At 39.5% G+C, this 17744-nt stretch overlaps 1 protein-coding gene across 3 annotated transcripts in view; it reads right to left on the bottom strand.

Moving 5' to 3' along the window:
- The window catches only part of GULP1 (GULP PTB domain containing engulfment adaptor 1), a 132628-nt gene that overhangs the window by 99031 nt on the left and 15853 nt on the right, over nt 1–17744 (bottom strand). For all 3 annotated transcript variants that reach the window (XM_034785252.1, XM_034785254.1, XM_034785253.1), the window contains exon 3: nt 15798–15859. In XM_034785252.1, the coding sequence (XP_034641143.1) occupies nt 15798–15859 (62 nt within the window). The remainder of the gene's footprint in view (nt 1–15797; nt 15860–17744) is intronic.

Here is a 17744-nt window from a genome sequence, read left to right as displayed (position 1 = left end):
ATTGAAATCAATGTCGGTCCCTGCTGCCAGCAATCCGGCAAGCAGGAAGTTTGCTCCTGTCCCACACCCTCGCGGCTGTCCCCGGGAACGATCCCTTTCGGCTGACCCTTTCCCGCCTCCACCGCGTGGCTGCAAACCAGCCAACACTAATAACATTCCCCTACCTCATTCAAAGCAGGTCTTCATGAGCGACATCACCCTCATGAGGATCTCTGAGAGCGACAGACAGAGAATGCTCCGGGAAAGCCTCCAAAGACCAGGGCCGTATGCCGCCATGCTGTGCCAAGCAATGATTCCGGAGTACTTGCTAGTCTCGTGGCGCGGCAACGTGTCCTACTACGGAGGACCCAATAAGGCCGCTCTCCCCAAGAACCTAATGCAGCGGATTTCAAATTACCTGCAGGAGAGCTTCCTTGAGATGTCCCAGGAGGATTTCTGCTCCATCCCCGGACATATAGACCGCATCTTACTGTAGCTGCAGTAGCAGGGACTACACAGTAGAGCGGCTTGGGCAGGACAATCATGCAAAACCGGACATTGCTAGATTTTTTTGAAATACTTGCACTGCCCATGACTGAACCGTTAAGTTATTCAAAGTAATCATGAGAAACCCATTTTTTACATTGTTAATAATCATGTTCTGTTACAAATAAATGTTTAGATGTTTACAACACTTACTGGATGATCCTTCACCAGATTCTGTGTCCGGGGTAACGGCTGGGGAGGGTTGGTAGGGGATCTCTGTAAGGGTGATGAAGAGATCCTGGCTGTCGGGGAAATCAGCGTTGTGAGCGCTGTCGACTGCCTCGTCCTCCTCATCTCCTTCCTCATCTTCCCCGTCCGCTAACATGTCCGAGGATCCGGCCGTGGACACTATCCCATCCTCAGAGTCCACAGTCAGTGGTGGGGTAGTGGTGGCGGCCGCACCGAGGATGGAATGCAGTGCCTCGTAGAAACGGGATGTCTGGGGATGGGATCCGGAGCGTCCGTTTGCCTCTTTGGTCTTCTGGTAGCCTTGCCTCAGCTCCTTGATTTTCACGCGGCACTGCGTTACATCCCGGCTGTATCCTCTCTCTGCCATGTCTTTAGAGATCTTCTCATAGATCTTTGCATTCCGTCTTTTGGATCGCAGCTCGGAAAGCACGGACTCATCGCCCCACACAGCGATGAGATCCAAGACTTCCCGATCAGTCCATGCTGGGGCCCTCTTTCTATTCTGAGCTTGCACTGCCATCAGTGCTGGAGAGCTCTGCATCGTTGCCAGTGCTGCTGAGCTCGCCACGATGTCCAGACAGGAAATGAGATTCAAACTGGCCAGACAGGAAAAGGAATTCAAATTCAAATTTTCCCGGGGCTTTTCCTGTGTGGCTGGTCAGAGCATCTGAGCTCGTACTGCTGTCCAGAGCGTCAACAGAGTGGTGCACTGTGGGATAGCTCCCGGAGCTATTAACGTCGATTTCCATCCACACCTAGCCTAATTCGACATGGCCATGTCGAATTTAGCGCTACTCCCCTCGTCGGGGAGGAGTACAGAAGTCGAATTAAAGAGACCTCTATGTCGAACTAAATACCTTCGCGGTGTGGACGGGTGCAGGGTTAATTCGATGTAACGGCGCTAACTTCGACATAAACGCCTAGTGTAGACCAGGCCTAAGAGAACTATACAAATCTCTATTCACTAGGCTTCAGGGAACAACCTCCTTTTCACCTAGACTTCTCTTTATTTTGTTTGTCTCTATCGGCAACAGGCCTTATTATTCTGTGTAGACAAATCCCCGTGGTTTAGTTTTCTTTGATCTGGAACAAACAGCCACATCTCTGAGTAGCCCATCAGACATCTTGTAGACTTCTCTTTATTTTGTTTGTCTCTATCTTCAACAGGCCTTATCATTCTGTGTGGACAAGTCCCTGTGGTTTAGTTTTCTTTGATCTGGAACAAATAGCCACATCTTTGAGTAGCCATCACACATCTTGTTCCAAATAAGTAATTTGGGATCCAGTCCTCTCAAGTGCTGATGAATTCCCAGGGGATGCAGAGTACCCTCAACCCCCCACTGAAATCAATGGAAGTTGGGGATACTCACGACCTCAGAAGATTGCTCTCCTGCATATATCAGATGTAGTGTACACATTTAAATTACTTCTAACGAGGAAGAAAATGTGATTTTTAAAAGCTTTAACAAAGTTGCTACTGATTTTCCTTTTTAATGGGAGTCTTCTCAGTTAGATTCATTTTCTCATGCATAAGCACTACACTTAGTGCTCACATCTGTTTAATGTAATAAACTCTGGAGCCACCGAATTGAATAGTATCATACTTAAGTCCCTGTTGGAGTGCTAGTGACAACCACAATATATATCAGGAGGAGCAACCCTACTTTATCGTTTTGAAAATTCCATTTTAATTTTTTAAAAACTTGTGTGCTTCAGTAAAAAGTCATTTTCCTGATAATATGATTTCCCACTGCACGCAATGTACATTTGGAATATAGACATTAAATAAAAATCATTGTGGCTAGGAACACGGTGACCTCATGCATGTGGCATAACCAATACCCATGTGATAAAATGCAGGGACATGTGATTGCAGGATGACATAACAAACAGAATGCAAAACATGGCAGTGCAATTTATCTAGCAACTTTGTAATTTCTTATTCTGTCCACTCAAAAATCGAGGCTCCACTCCCTACTTCCAAGCGTATAAACCTCTCAGTAGCTTCAAACACAGCATGTTCCCCCGTTTTCTTCAGAAAAGTGAAAAAGCTTTCTTAAGCAGTATTATATTCTGATATGTTGTTCTGCAGCTTGAAGACTAAAGGCATGATTCTCTAACTGCCTTGCACTCTGTGTAGTCATTTGCATCTGTGTAGAAAGAACATAAAACGCCTGAGGACACCTTCTCTTCATTCACTTTTATACAGTTAGTAACAACTATATACGGTGCAAGGCAGTTGGAGAATCAGACTCAAAGTGTTCATATGCTGTGTCTTCTGCCATGTGTGTATCAATCCTTTGCTTTATGTACTTGTTGTAATATAGCATAGGCATTTGCATTTCATCAGTTATTCAGACTGGGCCGATTCCTAACTCCCTTCACAAAGCCGTATTGAACCGAGCCTTGCACAAGGGTTCTGTGTGGTGGAAGGGCTGGTTGTGGAGCACCAGATCTCCACATAAGAAGTTTCACCAGTGGAGTCTTTGCTAATCTATTGGTCCCTCCCCCAGCTCTACAGCACTCAGTGGATATATTAATCCCCTTGAATAAATTCCGGCTTGCCCTATTTGTGAGGAAAAACTATCCTGTTCTGCTGTCTTTTGGGCCCTACACATTTATCCAACGATTGGACAGGGTCTGGCACATTGTGTAGAATAGAATGTTACTACACTGGAGTATCTGGTATTGGTATTTGCATTTTCCCAAATGCTTTTTGGCCTCCACAAGTCATTTATAGAGCTGAAATAAGGCAAAATGAGGTCTTCTCATAGTATTTCCACCATTCACGAAGTGAATGCCAATGAAAAGAACAGATGTCTCATTATATTGGGTCATAAATAGCTTCCTGAGTGAAAAACAAACAAAAACACAAGAAATGCAAACATTAGAACCTGCGCATGCCCCTAGAGTAAATCTGAACTTTGGGGTAAAAGCAGATAAACAGGACAGACAGTTTATGAAGAATTTGGCATCCATAAATATAACAAGCTGAACTAAAAGAAAAGCAGATTAAAGCCTAGCCAGCATTTATTGTGCATCTAAATAATAAAAGAAACACCAGTAAAATATTTTTCAGTTGACAAATATGGTGTCATTACAATCTAATTAAACATAGCTGGTACCTATAAGATTTTACTAAAAAGAGAGAAATGTAAAGATAATGCAAGTTATAGACAAAAATGATTTAATATACCTTGTTGTATTCTGGGGAAAGAACATTGTTTTAAATAGGAGATTTGCTAACAATTCCAATATTGATATGCAGCATAGCTATTTTGTTCCCTATAAAGATTTTCTAAAAAGTCATGCTGGAAAACTACTTTCTGGTAAATGGACATTTTAAAGGGTATTTACCGATTGTTTTAAATTATAGCTTTGACAGCTGGATTCATTTTTTCCCCCTTATAAACACTGTACTAAATAATTAGTTCGGTAAACTGTGGTCAGTTTTACAGCAACAATATTATTGTAGTACTATATTTAAGTATTTGCATGAATGGTCAGTTGACTTGGGTTTGCACAAATAACCACAGAAATGTTCAAATAGCACTACCACTATATAATATTGTCAATGTCAATAAACATATTTACGTAATGAATACAAATTTGGGTCCTGCTCCGACATAGGTGGATGTCTGAGCCTGCAAAGATCCTTTCTGACTTCAGTGAGGAACTGCCTGGGTGCAGAACTTGGCCTATGTGGCACTCCTTGCAGGTTTTTCGGGGCGTCAGATTATAAAAAGATTGCAAGGAGCTAAAAGGTAGCTCCCAAGGTTCCTCTATAGGAGGAATTCTGCAGCCTACAGGATCAATCCTTAAGTTTGTTTCTTTCCTGCCCCTCCAGGCTTTCAGCAACATTCCTTCATCTTTCTGCCATCTTCCATTTCTATTCATGATCACTGCCATCTAAAGGTGTTTTCCCATCTTTCTACTCTTGCTATGTTTATGCCAGTATTAGGATATAAAAACATCTATGTGATGTTGTGGTATACATTGCCATAATATGCATGAAGCCCCATTCTGTGCCAGCAACCATATCTTTTTTTTATTCAGCTGCTGAAGACCCAGTCATGAACGATATTTAAATGAACCAGTTTCATTGAGCTTCAGAAAAAAAACACCTTCCTGCTTAACAGTAGGAAAGACATTTTCAGTAATCTGTTTGTTTGTTCATCTTGTAATATGAAGTACATACACAAGATTCAATTCCTTATTACGCCACCATTTATTTCTGCTTCCCAAACTTTTAGTTGTTCAAAGCTCTACCACATACAGCTCTTTTCTCAGGCATGTAACTCTGAGCACATCATCCCCAACCTTTGAGGACTCTGTTGACTCAGATAAATCATTTTCAATTCCAGCTTTCAAAATCCCTTACCTAAAATTATTTGTGGACCTTACTTTTTTTGCAGCATCTTATACCTCCAGATCGCTTGTACCTTATTTGATTCTTCATTGTTCAGCCAAAGGTCATCTTATTGATCCTACTTCCAACTCAATTACTATGACTGGCAAATCTTTTAGTTATCTAACTACTGTACTCTTATATGGAATAACATCAAGTCTTTAGCTTATTGATTTTTCTTATAAACCCAAGTGATGAAAATCATTTATTTTACATTAGCTTAAAATATTAAGTACTATTTTCTTTCCTCCCTCAAATTTACTTATGCTATAGTCAATTTTTCTCATGAAGTATTTTCAGATAATCCTGGAGAAGATTAAACAATTGTGTTTCACTAGTTTAATGCAACAAAGAAATAAGGGCAGTATAAACAGCGTGCAGACTCACAGGCTGGAGAAGTGCCACAGGTTGGAAGAATCCAGAGACCAGTTAGTATCCCATTAACCCGGTAGAAGCACGTTCCAGCTCCCAGAGAAGTCAGTGGGAGTTTTGTCACTAACTTCAATGGGACAGGATCTGACACAAAGGCCCTTCAAAATTGCTATATAAAGATTCAACAAATGCCTATTTTTAAACTTCAAGTTATATTTCTGGAAATATCCCCTTTGATGTAGTGTACAATACTAAATGTCAAAGTATGGTCATGTAAACTTGCTGCAGGAAGAGGGATATTGCCACAATGGGAAAATTTCCACTTGTCTTCTCTGTAAGTAATTTTTATTACACTGACTTTGTTATTGCACAAAACATCAGAGCATGTTGGATTATCATCTCAATATCTGATTGTCCTATATAATCATTTTCTCAAAACAAATGGAGCTAACTGCTTGAGTCAAGGACCACGAGATACAGAAACATGGAAGACCTAGCTACATATATACAGCTGCTCTCACTGATTTCTGGCAGCTTATGTATACTATGGTATATTCTGTTTGGTGTCTGTCTGTCTCTCTCTCTATATATATATATACACACACACTACACAGTAATATACATATAAATACTATACATTATATTATGTTTTTATCTATCTATCTAGAGAAATTGGTAAAGTCAAGTCCTCCTTTGGAATATATAGCTTATACCTTTTATTTGCATTTCAAATCTCTGTTTTATATTCTCTACCTGATCTCTACACAATATCCTATTCATTGGTATTGTGAAGGGACCAAGTACAGAATATGAAAGAGATATACGTAGCAAATGAGAGATTTGTTGAGTGGATTGAATATCAGAATTTGCCTTGTAATTGTTATTTCTAATGTGTATTTGTTACAGTTCATGTAGTCAGTATTCTGATTCTGTCACCTACACCTATATATATATAAGGCTTAATTCCAATAAGGCAATAATTCACTAATGTAACTGAGATCAGAATCAGGACAAAGATATTTGACCAATGTCTCTTTATTTTGTCTTGTTTTTTTCTTTTTTTTTAAACCAAGGGACAGGAATGTACATTTGGATAAATGAGCAAATTATATTCCATAACATTTCATTTACACCAGCACTGAACAAACTTTAGAACAAACTAATTAAATACTGTTGAAAGTCAGAGTTGTGGCTATGCCTTGATGGCACATTGGACACCTATTTATTAAAACTACCATTAGTTGATGACACATTGGCTTAGTTACCGATCAAGTTCCAGTTATAGGAGTATTTGCTCCAAGTTTGGGTTTCAGAAATTAAAAGAAGCTAAGTTTTTTCTCTTTGATTCAATTATTTATCATATATTAATTCTTTTATGAAAGTATCTCTTTGCCTCATCCTTTTGCACATATTTCCCTGGATGCCTGTAACTAGTACAACAGTAGCACTCTGATGTGGGCATAGATATTATAAACTTAGCCTGCAGATATCTTAAACAGGAAGGAGGAATACAAAATCTTTGAAGTTTAAACTCCATAGCTGCATATATGAAATATGGTCCAAATTATCCAACGATTGTGGGTGAGCTAAAACTAATGCATGTATAAGGCAAACATTTGCACACATACACTAGCCAGTAGCCACATACCTATTAAAGTATACAAGCTACCCTGACTTGTGCACATGCATTGGACATTTGTGTGTATGTTTGACTGGCACACACAGTGTGCATGTGTTTTTGAATTTGGGAGCCTCCATTGCATAGGTGCTATATTCTGGACATATTATTTACATTACTGCACCATAGTCTCTTAATTATTGACAGGACAGTTAATCAGCAGAGAGGATCAGTTTTGTGGTAAAAAGAATGGACTGACTCTGCTGCAGATTTCCTGGGTAACGCTGGACAAGTCATTGAGGGCCAGCTTTTCAAAAGAGTTTGGTACTCTAAAGCGCCTATAAGTGGCTAGATTTTCAGAAGTGCTCAGCATCCACCATGAGAGAAATGGGAATTGTTGGGATCTGAAAACTTTAGAAAATCTAGCCACTTCACTTAGCTGCCTCCATGATAGGGGAGTTCCTTTGAAAATCTCTCTCTCAATATATGAGATATACCTAGCTCATAGAACTGGAAGGGACTCTGAAGGGTCATTGAGTCCAGCCCCCTGCTTTCACTTGCAGGACCAAGTACTGATTTTTGCACCAGATCCCTAAGTGGCCCCCTCAAGGATTGAACTCACAATGCTGGGTTTAGCAAGCCAATGCTCAAACCACTGAGCTATCCCTCCCCGCCCCAAAATCTGGCTCCTTAATCCCTCTGTACTTCAGTTCCCCTCCCTTCTCCCACCCTGTGTTTTCTTGTTTTTCAAATGTTTGATCCCTCAAACATAACTGCCCATCTGAAGTCACAGAAGGTTTTTCCAAGCAGTTCTCTTTGAAGATCGAAAGTTCAAGATTCTCTAGGAGAAAGGAATATCTCTTACTATGTGTTTGTTCTCTGTCTGGCACAATGGAACCCAAAGCTAGGGATCCTAACATAATACAATAATGAATAACTATTGATCTGCATTTTCTTGTACTAATTTTAATTTTCTGCCCTATTATTTAATTTTTCTTTCAATACTGAGTTTCTCATGTGTTTAAACCTTTGCTGTATTAATATGAAGATTATATCTAGAATATTTTGGTATTATTTAATGAAAATTATTTGAAACAATGTTAATATAATTATTTTGATATTATTATTATCATTGTCTTCTTTTCCTATATCTCATTATATGCCCTGTTATGTTCTCCTTTCTCCTTCATTAGTTTCTTACTTCTGACATTTAGGAGCTTTCTTCAGAATGTCTCACTATACCTAACATTTACCTTCTAATCTTTATTTTTTTTATTTTACCGTGTCTTATCATTTCCAGCATTCTTTACATCTAGTTTTCTTGAAAATGGTATACAATTTCCCTTTGCATAGTCTCATTTATTTTTACTGGCCCAAGACCATAGTCATTCCAGACTCTGCCATTTGCCTCCTTTGTTTGTGATATATTTATTACAATTTTAGAACTATTTCTCATCCTAATAACAACCATCATGGGGCTATCCTCATCCAATGGCAACCTAATTTATAATAGGCACAAATAGGAATTCCTGAGGAAAGCGTCAGTAACAGGAAGAGGAACAGAGATAAATGTATTGGCTTAAAAGGAAAATCACGACAGAAAAAAGGAAATAAACCAAGGATGTTCAGAATCTGACAGACCTATAAGGCAGAAGGCTATAAGAGAATAAGGCCTTGTTGACACTAGACACTACCTAGGCACAGCTATACTAGCAAATCCTCCTAATGGAGATGCAGCTTATTTGGACAAGAGTATTTGCAGGTATAGTTTCTCCCAGTGTTCTGAGTGAAATAAACTATACCAGCAAAAGCACTTTTTTGCCAATATAACTGTGTCTATACCAGCACTTTTCCCAGCATTGCTATATTGGTTAGGGGTGTGATTTTTTTCACCATGCTAACCAACATAGTTCTTCTGGCAAAACTTTTGAGCTTAGTCCAGGCCTAACAGATGATGGAGAAAGTGTTACCAGATAAAAATAAATCAGTTTAGACTGCAATGAACAAAGTTTGTGTGTTATGGCCAGGATTGATACCACATAACTTTCTCAGGCAATATTTTGTTGCAAGATATTTAATTGTAATGCATTTGGTGCTCGTTACATATCTAGCTTGTATTATAGATTTCTAATTCCAAACAGCACATTTAGTGATGGGGATGAAATATCCCTGATGGCATGTTGCATAGGGATATGTGTACTATTTGGAATATTTTCAAATGATTAACTATCAAAGGTAGGGTAGCACAGATGGGACACAACTTTTTCTGAAAGGTTATTATTATTTTAAATGACAAGTTTGAACTTGGGTGAGAATGAATAAATTCATCCATAGCTCTACCTTGAAGTTTTAAATTGTGAAAAGAAAACAAGCCTGAAACTGACTTGAAGAAATGGTTGTCGCATATATCACCGGTGAGAATGAATAAATTCATCCATAGCTCTACCTTGAAGTTTTAAGTTGTGAAAAGAAAATAAGCCTGAAACTGACTTGAAGAAATGGTTGTTGCATATATCACCAAGCCATTATCGGTCTTTGGGCAGTACATTCCCATGAGTTTAGTGTGGCAATGTATAGTAAAGTATGGCAGTAATAGCCTCCAGCCTCAGTGTAATCCCCAAACCATCTTCTTACCATGATGCCAGCCACTAGCACAGATATTGGACCCACGTGGCAGATCCAATAAAAAGCACAAGTGTGAGTGTGTGTGTGTGTGCCCGCCCCATGGAAATATGAAAGAAGTCAGAGAATAGCCAAATGACTACATAATGTAACATCGAAAAACAATATAATGTACTACAGAAGTGACATCGTAGAGTTATTGCTGCTTTGGGAAGAAATAACTTGCTATTGGCAGAACACATACCTTAGTTTAGTAGGGGAAGATTATGGAGAGAGAGCAACACTAACCAGAGTCTGTTATAAAACCCTATTTTAATCATCCTAAATAATTTTGTCTTGGAAAATGTGTTGAACCTGAAAACTCCCAGAATTACCTTTAAGGCAAAGGAGATTTTTTCTCAAAAGTCTGAAGACAATTCATCAATCTTTTTTTTTTAATTACAAGGCACTATAAGAATTACATGAATAAGAAATATTTAATTTTTGATAAGGTTTGCCTCCCTTTCGCTCAAAAATGCTTGTTATCACCCATTTAAGCTTCCAACACAGTTACATCTTGAAAACACCTTCAGTGATTCCACTGAAGGCATTATAAGCTTTCTGTCATCAACTTCAGTGGGAGCAGGATAGGACAGTGGTGGAAACAAAGCCCTTCTTTTGAAATAACATCAGGAGTCATTCTCCTCTTTTCTGGTTGGAATCTCAAATGTTTAGGTTTATAAAAACCAAAACAAAAAGCACTTCTCTGAATTTTAAATTGAGAACAATGCAAAACGCCCCTTGATTCCATAGTGCCAGGATTTCTTCCCTAGTGAAAACAAATGAAATCATAGAACGCTGCCTTTGGAGGTAGTTTCTTTAATAAATAACAAATCAGCAGTGTGTGTGTGTGTGGGGGGGGGAGTCTAGGACTTGCTTTGTTGCAGAGGCGGGTGTAGCCTCTCAATTCAATAGGTGTGTGGATGAAGGACCAAGGAGGGTCAGCGAGTGCCCAGACTTGTGGTGTTGCTCCCATCCCTCTTGTGATGGAGAAGGGATGACAGGGGTAGGAAGGGAGAGGGGAGGATCAGAGAGGGCCCAGCTCTCTGGGATTGCTGCCCAATCTGCGGGGAATAAAGGTAGGGCAGCGCTGCTCCTGGGGGGCTGCTTCCCGTCCCACATCTTGCTGAACTTCGGCCCTGCAGGTCACTTTGGGCCTGATGCAATGATGCCAGTGGCAGCAACAACTGGATCTGGGCCTGGCTGGGGCAGGCTAGTCACCTCCCACACAATCAATGGCAGGCACAAAGCCCGAGTACCACTGCGACCTCGTGTGCCAGGTCATACCACCACTCAGATTTGTTCTGACCTGGCCTGATTTCTGTGGATATAATTGCAGCCAAGGATCCCAACTAAAGTTGCCTCTGCTGTGCTGTAAAGTACAATAGATTGCTAATTCTTTACTAAAATATATGAAAAGGCCTTTTCCAAAGCAAATAAGTGAAAAAGAAACTATCAATGAATCTTCTACAATTTGTACATAAAAGCTCCATTCTGCAAGGTTCTAGGCCTTTCAGCTTGCACTGAATTTCCTTTTGCTTGGCCTTTTTATATAAAAAGACCCATAGCAATTATAGCACATACACTGCCTTTTTTTTAAAAAAAAAAAAAAAAAGGTATTTCCAGTTATGTATTACCAATTTCTTTGCTTCTCCATCATCTCAAAAATAAACATTAACTTTTTGAAAAAAAAAATCAGGAAAAATTCTTAGTATACTTCTTTTCTTATTCTGGAGAATTTATTTTAGTTTAGCTGATTTAAACTGAGTTATGTACTTGCATGTGGTATTATTTTACATAATAAAGTTTTATTCTATTTGACTTTTTAAGCAGTTCATCTCTATTTCTTTTCACGAAACTAATTACCTTATCAAATCATTCCCATGAGAAATAGTGTCATGTTATTTTTCTTTGTCAATGTTCAAATGCAGGAGGAGATAGGAGATGCAATACTGTAGAATTCTCAATGGGATACTATTTATGTGGCCAATAAGCATTTTCTAAAAACTAATGAGCCCAGTCTCGGGAACTTCATAAATGCTTCCTAAGCTTGTACCATTATTTCACACAATATATTACTTTGGTTGGATACACTTTTTAGTGTTATAGAGTTACAAAACTGGAGTGCTACAAAAAGTAATGATGGACTTTTGTATGTATGTTCTTCATCTTAAAAGCAAAACATATATATATATATATATATATATATATATATATATATATATATATATTGGAAGCCAAGAAAAAGTAACGAAAATGACACTTTAAAGTTGGTATTGAAAAGACAGATCCTTAACTGGTGTAAGTTGACACAGCTTATTGGCCTCAGTGGATCTATGCCAATTTACACCAGCTGAGGATCTGGACCTCAGTCTCTCTGTTGTAGGTAGCCAGGAAAATTATTGCCATTGGTGGGGAGCCAGGTGTTTCGAATATTGGAGCTGTATATTGGATTTTATATTTATATTGTAAATGAATAACAGCCTGTTTTTGTAATCTATATAAAAAGCTCATACTGAGTAAAATAATTCTTCTTTACCATATAGAAATCATACTATAGCATCGTAAATTTATACTTAATATAGTTCATTTAATTCTGGGGCTGTTATTTTGAAATATAGGCTTATAAATAGAGGAATCAATATAGTAGTTTCAAACTCAGGCACTCTAACTGACCGATCTGTTACAGGTGGTGTTCCATCTTTATATACTTTTTGGTCCCTAAATCTTACAATATTGTTTTCAAAATGCAAGATAAAAGCATGACTGGCATCTGAATTGATAGCAATGAATGTATATCATATTTGTTCACACCAGAATGTGAAAGCTCTTTAAGAGTTTCACTTGTGATATACCAACTTATGGTTACAATGCTGACTGCTGAGAAACAACTGGTCTTTGCAGGACTAAGGCGAAATTCTGCAAGATTCTATTTAATGAGCTTGCGATTATTGCTGTGGTGCTTCTAGCAAAGCATTTGCAGAGCCTTGTTTATGATTAAGGCTATATTTTAGTCACGGGTATTTTTAGTAAAGTCATGGACAGGTTGGGCCATAAACAAACATTCACGGGCCTGTGACCTGTCCATGACTTTTACTAAAAATACCGCTGTGACTAAAACTTGGGCGGGGGGCCATGGGTGCTCTGGGGGGGTGGGGGAGGAGGGGAGTCCAGGGGCACCACTGGTGCTGGTGGAGGGGGAGGAGGCTGGCCATGGCACAGCACACAGCCAGGGTACCCCGCTGGTGCTGCGGGGGAGTGACCACGACACAGCAGGGTTTCTGACTTGGCTCCGCGTCCCTGCAGCTCCCATTCGCTGGGACCTGCAGCCAATGGGAGCTGCGGGGGCGAGGCCTGTGGGTGCAGATACCCCCCTGGCCCCTTAGCCACCTAGGAGCTGCAGGGGGGCCATGCCAGTGGGAGGCGGGGGGTCCCCCACCCCAGGTAAGTGCCTCCCCCTGCACCACCCAACCCCTCTGCCCCTAGTCCCCTTCCACACACTCAAACTGCTGCTGCTGGCCCAGGGGTTTCCCGGCTTGGACAGCCCCTGAGCCAGCACCAGCGGCTGCAGAAGTCATGAAAGTCACGGAATCCGTGACCTCTGTGACAGACTTGCAACCTTATTTATGACATATCCGCCAAACATTTTATACCAATGTGCTGCATTGATGGAAACTAGTAGCATGCTCTCAGCACTGGAGAAGTTACAAAGATATCCTGGTGAGTAGGCTGCACAATCTGCCAATGCTCAAGATAAGTAATAGAGAGACCCAACACAACTTAGATGTTGTGAACACATACTAAATGGTAGACATACTAGAGAATGCATTCAGCCAAATAGGCCTCTGCTTGAAATGACTGACCTTTACAATAAGCCTGAAGATAGTCTTCCACTGAATATTATTTCCATCAACAATTGTTGATTCTGGACTGTTGTTTTTTTGGGCATTACTGTGTCGTCCACTGTTTCTTTGTTTCCTTCTGCATTTTGAAATACTTTCCAAAAATACCTGTACCAACACCTATCTATGGGATTCCTTTGCCTCTATACAGATTCAAGAAAGAAATCAGAACTAGATAAGAAAAATGAAGATGGAGGAGGTAACTTTGACAAGGACATTTATTTTATGAGATCAAAGTCCAGTTACAGTTTTGCTCTTGACACATGGATCAAGTTTTGCTCTTGACACAATGATCCCACCAAATATCTATGACAGGGAAGACTCAGATTCATAGACTTTAAGATCAGAAGGGACCATCATGATCATCTAGTCTGACCTCCTGCAAATTGTAGGCTACAGAACCTCACCCACCCACTTCTGTAATGGATCCCTAACCTCTGGCTGAGTTATTGACGGCCTCAAAACATGGCTTAAACATGGAATTTACAGAGAATTCACCATTTACATGGTTTAAACCTGCAAGTGACCCGTGCCCCATGCTGTAGAGGCAGGTGAAAAACCCACAGGGTCTCTGCCAATCTGATCCAGGGAAAAATTCCTTCCCAACCTCAAATTTGGTGATCAGTTAGACCCTGAGCATGTGGGCAAGACCCACCAAGCAGATACTTGGGAAATAATTCTCTGTAGTATCTCAGAGCCCTTCCTATCTAGTGTCCCATCTCCAGCCATTGGGATTTTTGCTACTGGCAGTAGCTGAAGGGCCACATGCCATTGTAGGCAGTCCCATCATACTATCCTCTCCATAAACTTATCACGCTCAGTCTTGAAGCCAGTTAGGTTTTATGTTCCCACTGCTCCTCTTGGAAGGCTGTCCCAGAACTTCACTCCTTTGATGGTTAGAAATCTTCGCCTAATTTTGAGCCTAAACTTGTTGACGGCCAGCTTATATCCATTTGTTCTTGTGTCCATATTGGTGCTTAACTTAAATAACTCCTCCTTCTTTATCCCTCTTATGTATTTAGAGAACACTTATACCTCCCCTCAGTCTGCTTTTGTTTAGATCAGCCATTCTCAAACTGTGGGTCATGACCCCATTTTAATAGGGTCACCAGGGTCAGCATTAGACTTGCTGGGACCCAAGGCTGAAGCTGAAGCATGAGCGCCATCCCCACCTGGGGCAGCAGAGCTCGGGCTGTGGTACCCTCTCTTCCCACCCAAGGCTGCGGGGCCTGGTCTCTGCTCCCCTTCTGGGATCATGTAGTAACTTTGTTGTCAGAAGAGGGTCGCAGTGTGATGAAGTTTGAGAACCCCTGGTTTAGACTAAACAAGCCAGACTCTTTGTGTCTCCTCTCAAAAGGTAGGTTTTCCATTCATAGTAGTCATTCTTTGCACCAGTGCCATGCGTAATGGTACTAACACTTCCTGTCTCTACTGGAAATACCTTGCCTGATGCATCATAGAATTTCATTAGCCTTTTTCACGGCGTATTCACTGATGGTTCATAGTCATCCTGTGATCAACCAATACACCCAGGTCTTTGTCCTCCTCTGTTGCTTCCAACTGATAAGTCCCCAGCTTATAGCAAAAATTCTTGTTATCAGTCTGATGTGACAACCTTCAAACTTTGAAATCTTTCTAACTGTTTCTCATCACCTGCCTCTATAGGACAAATCAGAGGCCCAGAACACAATCAGAACAACAAGTGGTGGTCAGATGCATGGGGGATGAGGAAGGAATCCTCACCTCTAAGACCATGAGCTGGCTGAGGAACCTCTCTGATGAGCTGAAGTAGCTTGACACATTGGCAGCACTCCATGTGAGGAGAGGAAGAGAATCCAGGCAGCAGTGGATCCACCAAACAGACCTGGGTGAAATTTTTTGCCTGAAAGCTTTTCCAGCAAACAAACAAAACTAAAAAGCAGTTTTGGGAACACTAAAATATTTCACGAATTTGGGTTGATTTCACTGAATTGTTTCAGTAAAAAAAAAAAAAATCCAAAAAATTGAAGCATTTTGACATTTTCACAATTTTTCTATTCAAAATGACTTTTTATTTCAAAATTTCCTTTCATTTTATTTTTAAAAATTTAAACAAAGAGGAAATTAATTGACATTTTCTTACCTTTGCATTGTAGGGAATATAATGCTTTGATAAAGCCTCAGGAGTGTGCATCCATGTTTTGTCTGCAAAAAAGCAAAACAAAAAAAATTGCATTAGATTAAATGCATTATTCATTCTTATTGTACCTTAAAATGCAACAAATATCCTAACTTTATTCAAATAAGTATATTTCTATCGTAGGTAATAATAAAGGGCCCCATTACCACAGTATCTCAGCTCCTCACAGACTTTAGTGAATTTATCTCTGTGAGGTAAAGCAGTACTATTATCCCAATTTTACAGATGGAGAAATGAGGCACAGCTAATGGCCAGATTTGTAAAGGTAGTTGGTGTCTAAAGATACAGATAGGCATCTACTGGGATTTTCAAAAGTGCCAAAGTGCCTGATTCTCTGATGCTAAAAGATACCGATTTACATCATTAGGTACCTAAATACCTTTACAATTCTGGGCCTAACAAACTTGTCCATAATCACACAGAAAGTCTGTGACAGATCAGGCACTTGAATCCAGGTTTCCCCAGTCCCGGGGTAGTACTCTACACTGGTATACCGGAGTATCCTTTCTCTCCTGAGTACGACCACTTTGTAGAATTGCTGTACATTATCTCTAACCAAACAGAAAATAATCAGCAGAGTTGTCTGGTATTGGAGGTACAACAGATACACAGTCATGTGAAAGAGCTTCCTTTTGTAAGCATGAATGCAGATCCCCGCATGCCATTTTAAAATCACATACCTTGTTTGTACAAGGCTTCAGCTGCTTCTAACTAACTTATAATATGTCAAAATGTTATGGGAATAATATTAGAACAGTGATGACAAACTATGCTTAACACTGACCGCTAGGTAAAATTCTTGCTGGAAAAGGAACGTCAAATTCGTCCAGTAACTCAATTATTTCAGGAGACAAAATAAGACCAGATAAGCAATGTCAAGCTACATAAGAAACAAATTTGACTATCCAGAAAGGCTTTGTGACTTTTTAATGGTATATAAAAACTTTTCATCCTGGGCATTTATGAGATTTTCCATTTTAATCACCTTTCACTGAATTTAAAATCAGATCTAGAGCCCTCATCTCTGGATTTCCTCCTCCTCCCTCTGAAAGTGCTATTTCAATCCAAGGTGGGTTTTCCTTGTCTTTCTAATGTTTTGTTCACCATGCAGATGTTCCAAACATTGACTGCTTATTACCCTTATTCTGATGTATTATGTTTATAGATCTAGAAGACTATTTTTCTTAGATTTCTCTATTGTATTCATTTATTCAAAAATCAATAAAAAAACAATAAATCAAAAGCAAAACTGTTATCTCCAATGTTTCTACAGGGAAGGTTCCTGTAAAAAAATAATGTCTTAAACCATGTTAACAATTAGATACAGAGTTTTAAAACTTTAATCTTTCACTGGATGGCCTAAATAAAATTGCATATCTTCCTTTAATGATCCATCTAAGAAATATACACCATTGTCTTGCATTTCCTGCTGTGAACTTTATTATGCTTTGACAGCATGTGTTAACTGCTCAGTGAAACACATTTGCCTTTCCTTTTCTTTGTAATGACTATTTTAAAATGCCTAGTTTATGTAAAACTAATCTGCTAAAGTTTCAGAAGAATAATTCTGAACATCAGATTTTTAGAAATCCACATAAAACATGATGTAGAGGAGAAATTAAATATTTGGGTTGGGGCCATTTTTTTCAAATGGCTAGATGGCATTCCTGATTTTTTAAAATTTGTGATGAATTACTTTACTCATGATGAGTAGCGTTTACTTATACATATGACTATTCTCATTTCAGTTAGTATGAGTTACGGTTGCAGAATCTGGAACTTTGTTGAATGAACCACCACAAGAGTAGCGTAAGGCAAAATTCTGCCTTTGGATAAGCACATGCAATTCCCTTTGCCTTCAGTGAGTTTTCACAATAACTAAATAATTAA

The sequence above is a fragment of the Trachemys scripta genome, chromosome 11 (assembly GCF_013100865.1).
Source record: "Trachemys scripta elegans isolate TJP31775 chromosome 11, CAS_Tse_1.0, whole genome shotgun sequence".
In the NCBI taxonomy this organism is placed as follows: domain Eukaryota; kingdom Metazoa; phylum Chordata; order Testudines; family Emydidae; genus Trachemys; species Trachemys scripta.
Note: the sequence above shows the minus strand (reverse complement) of the source record. Positions and strands in the feature narration are given on the sequence as shown.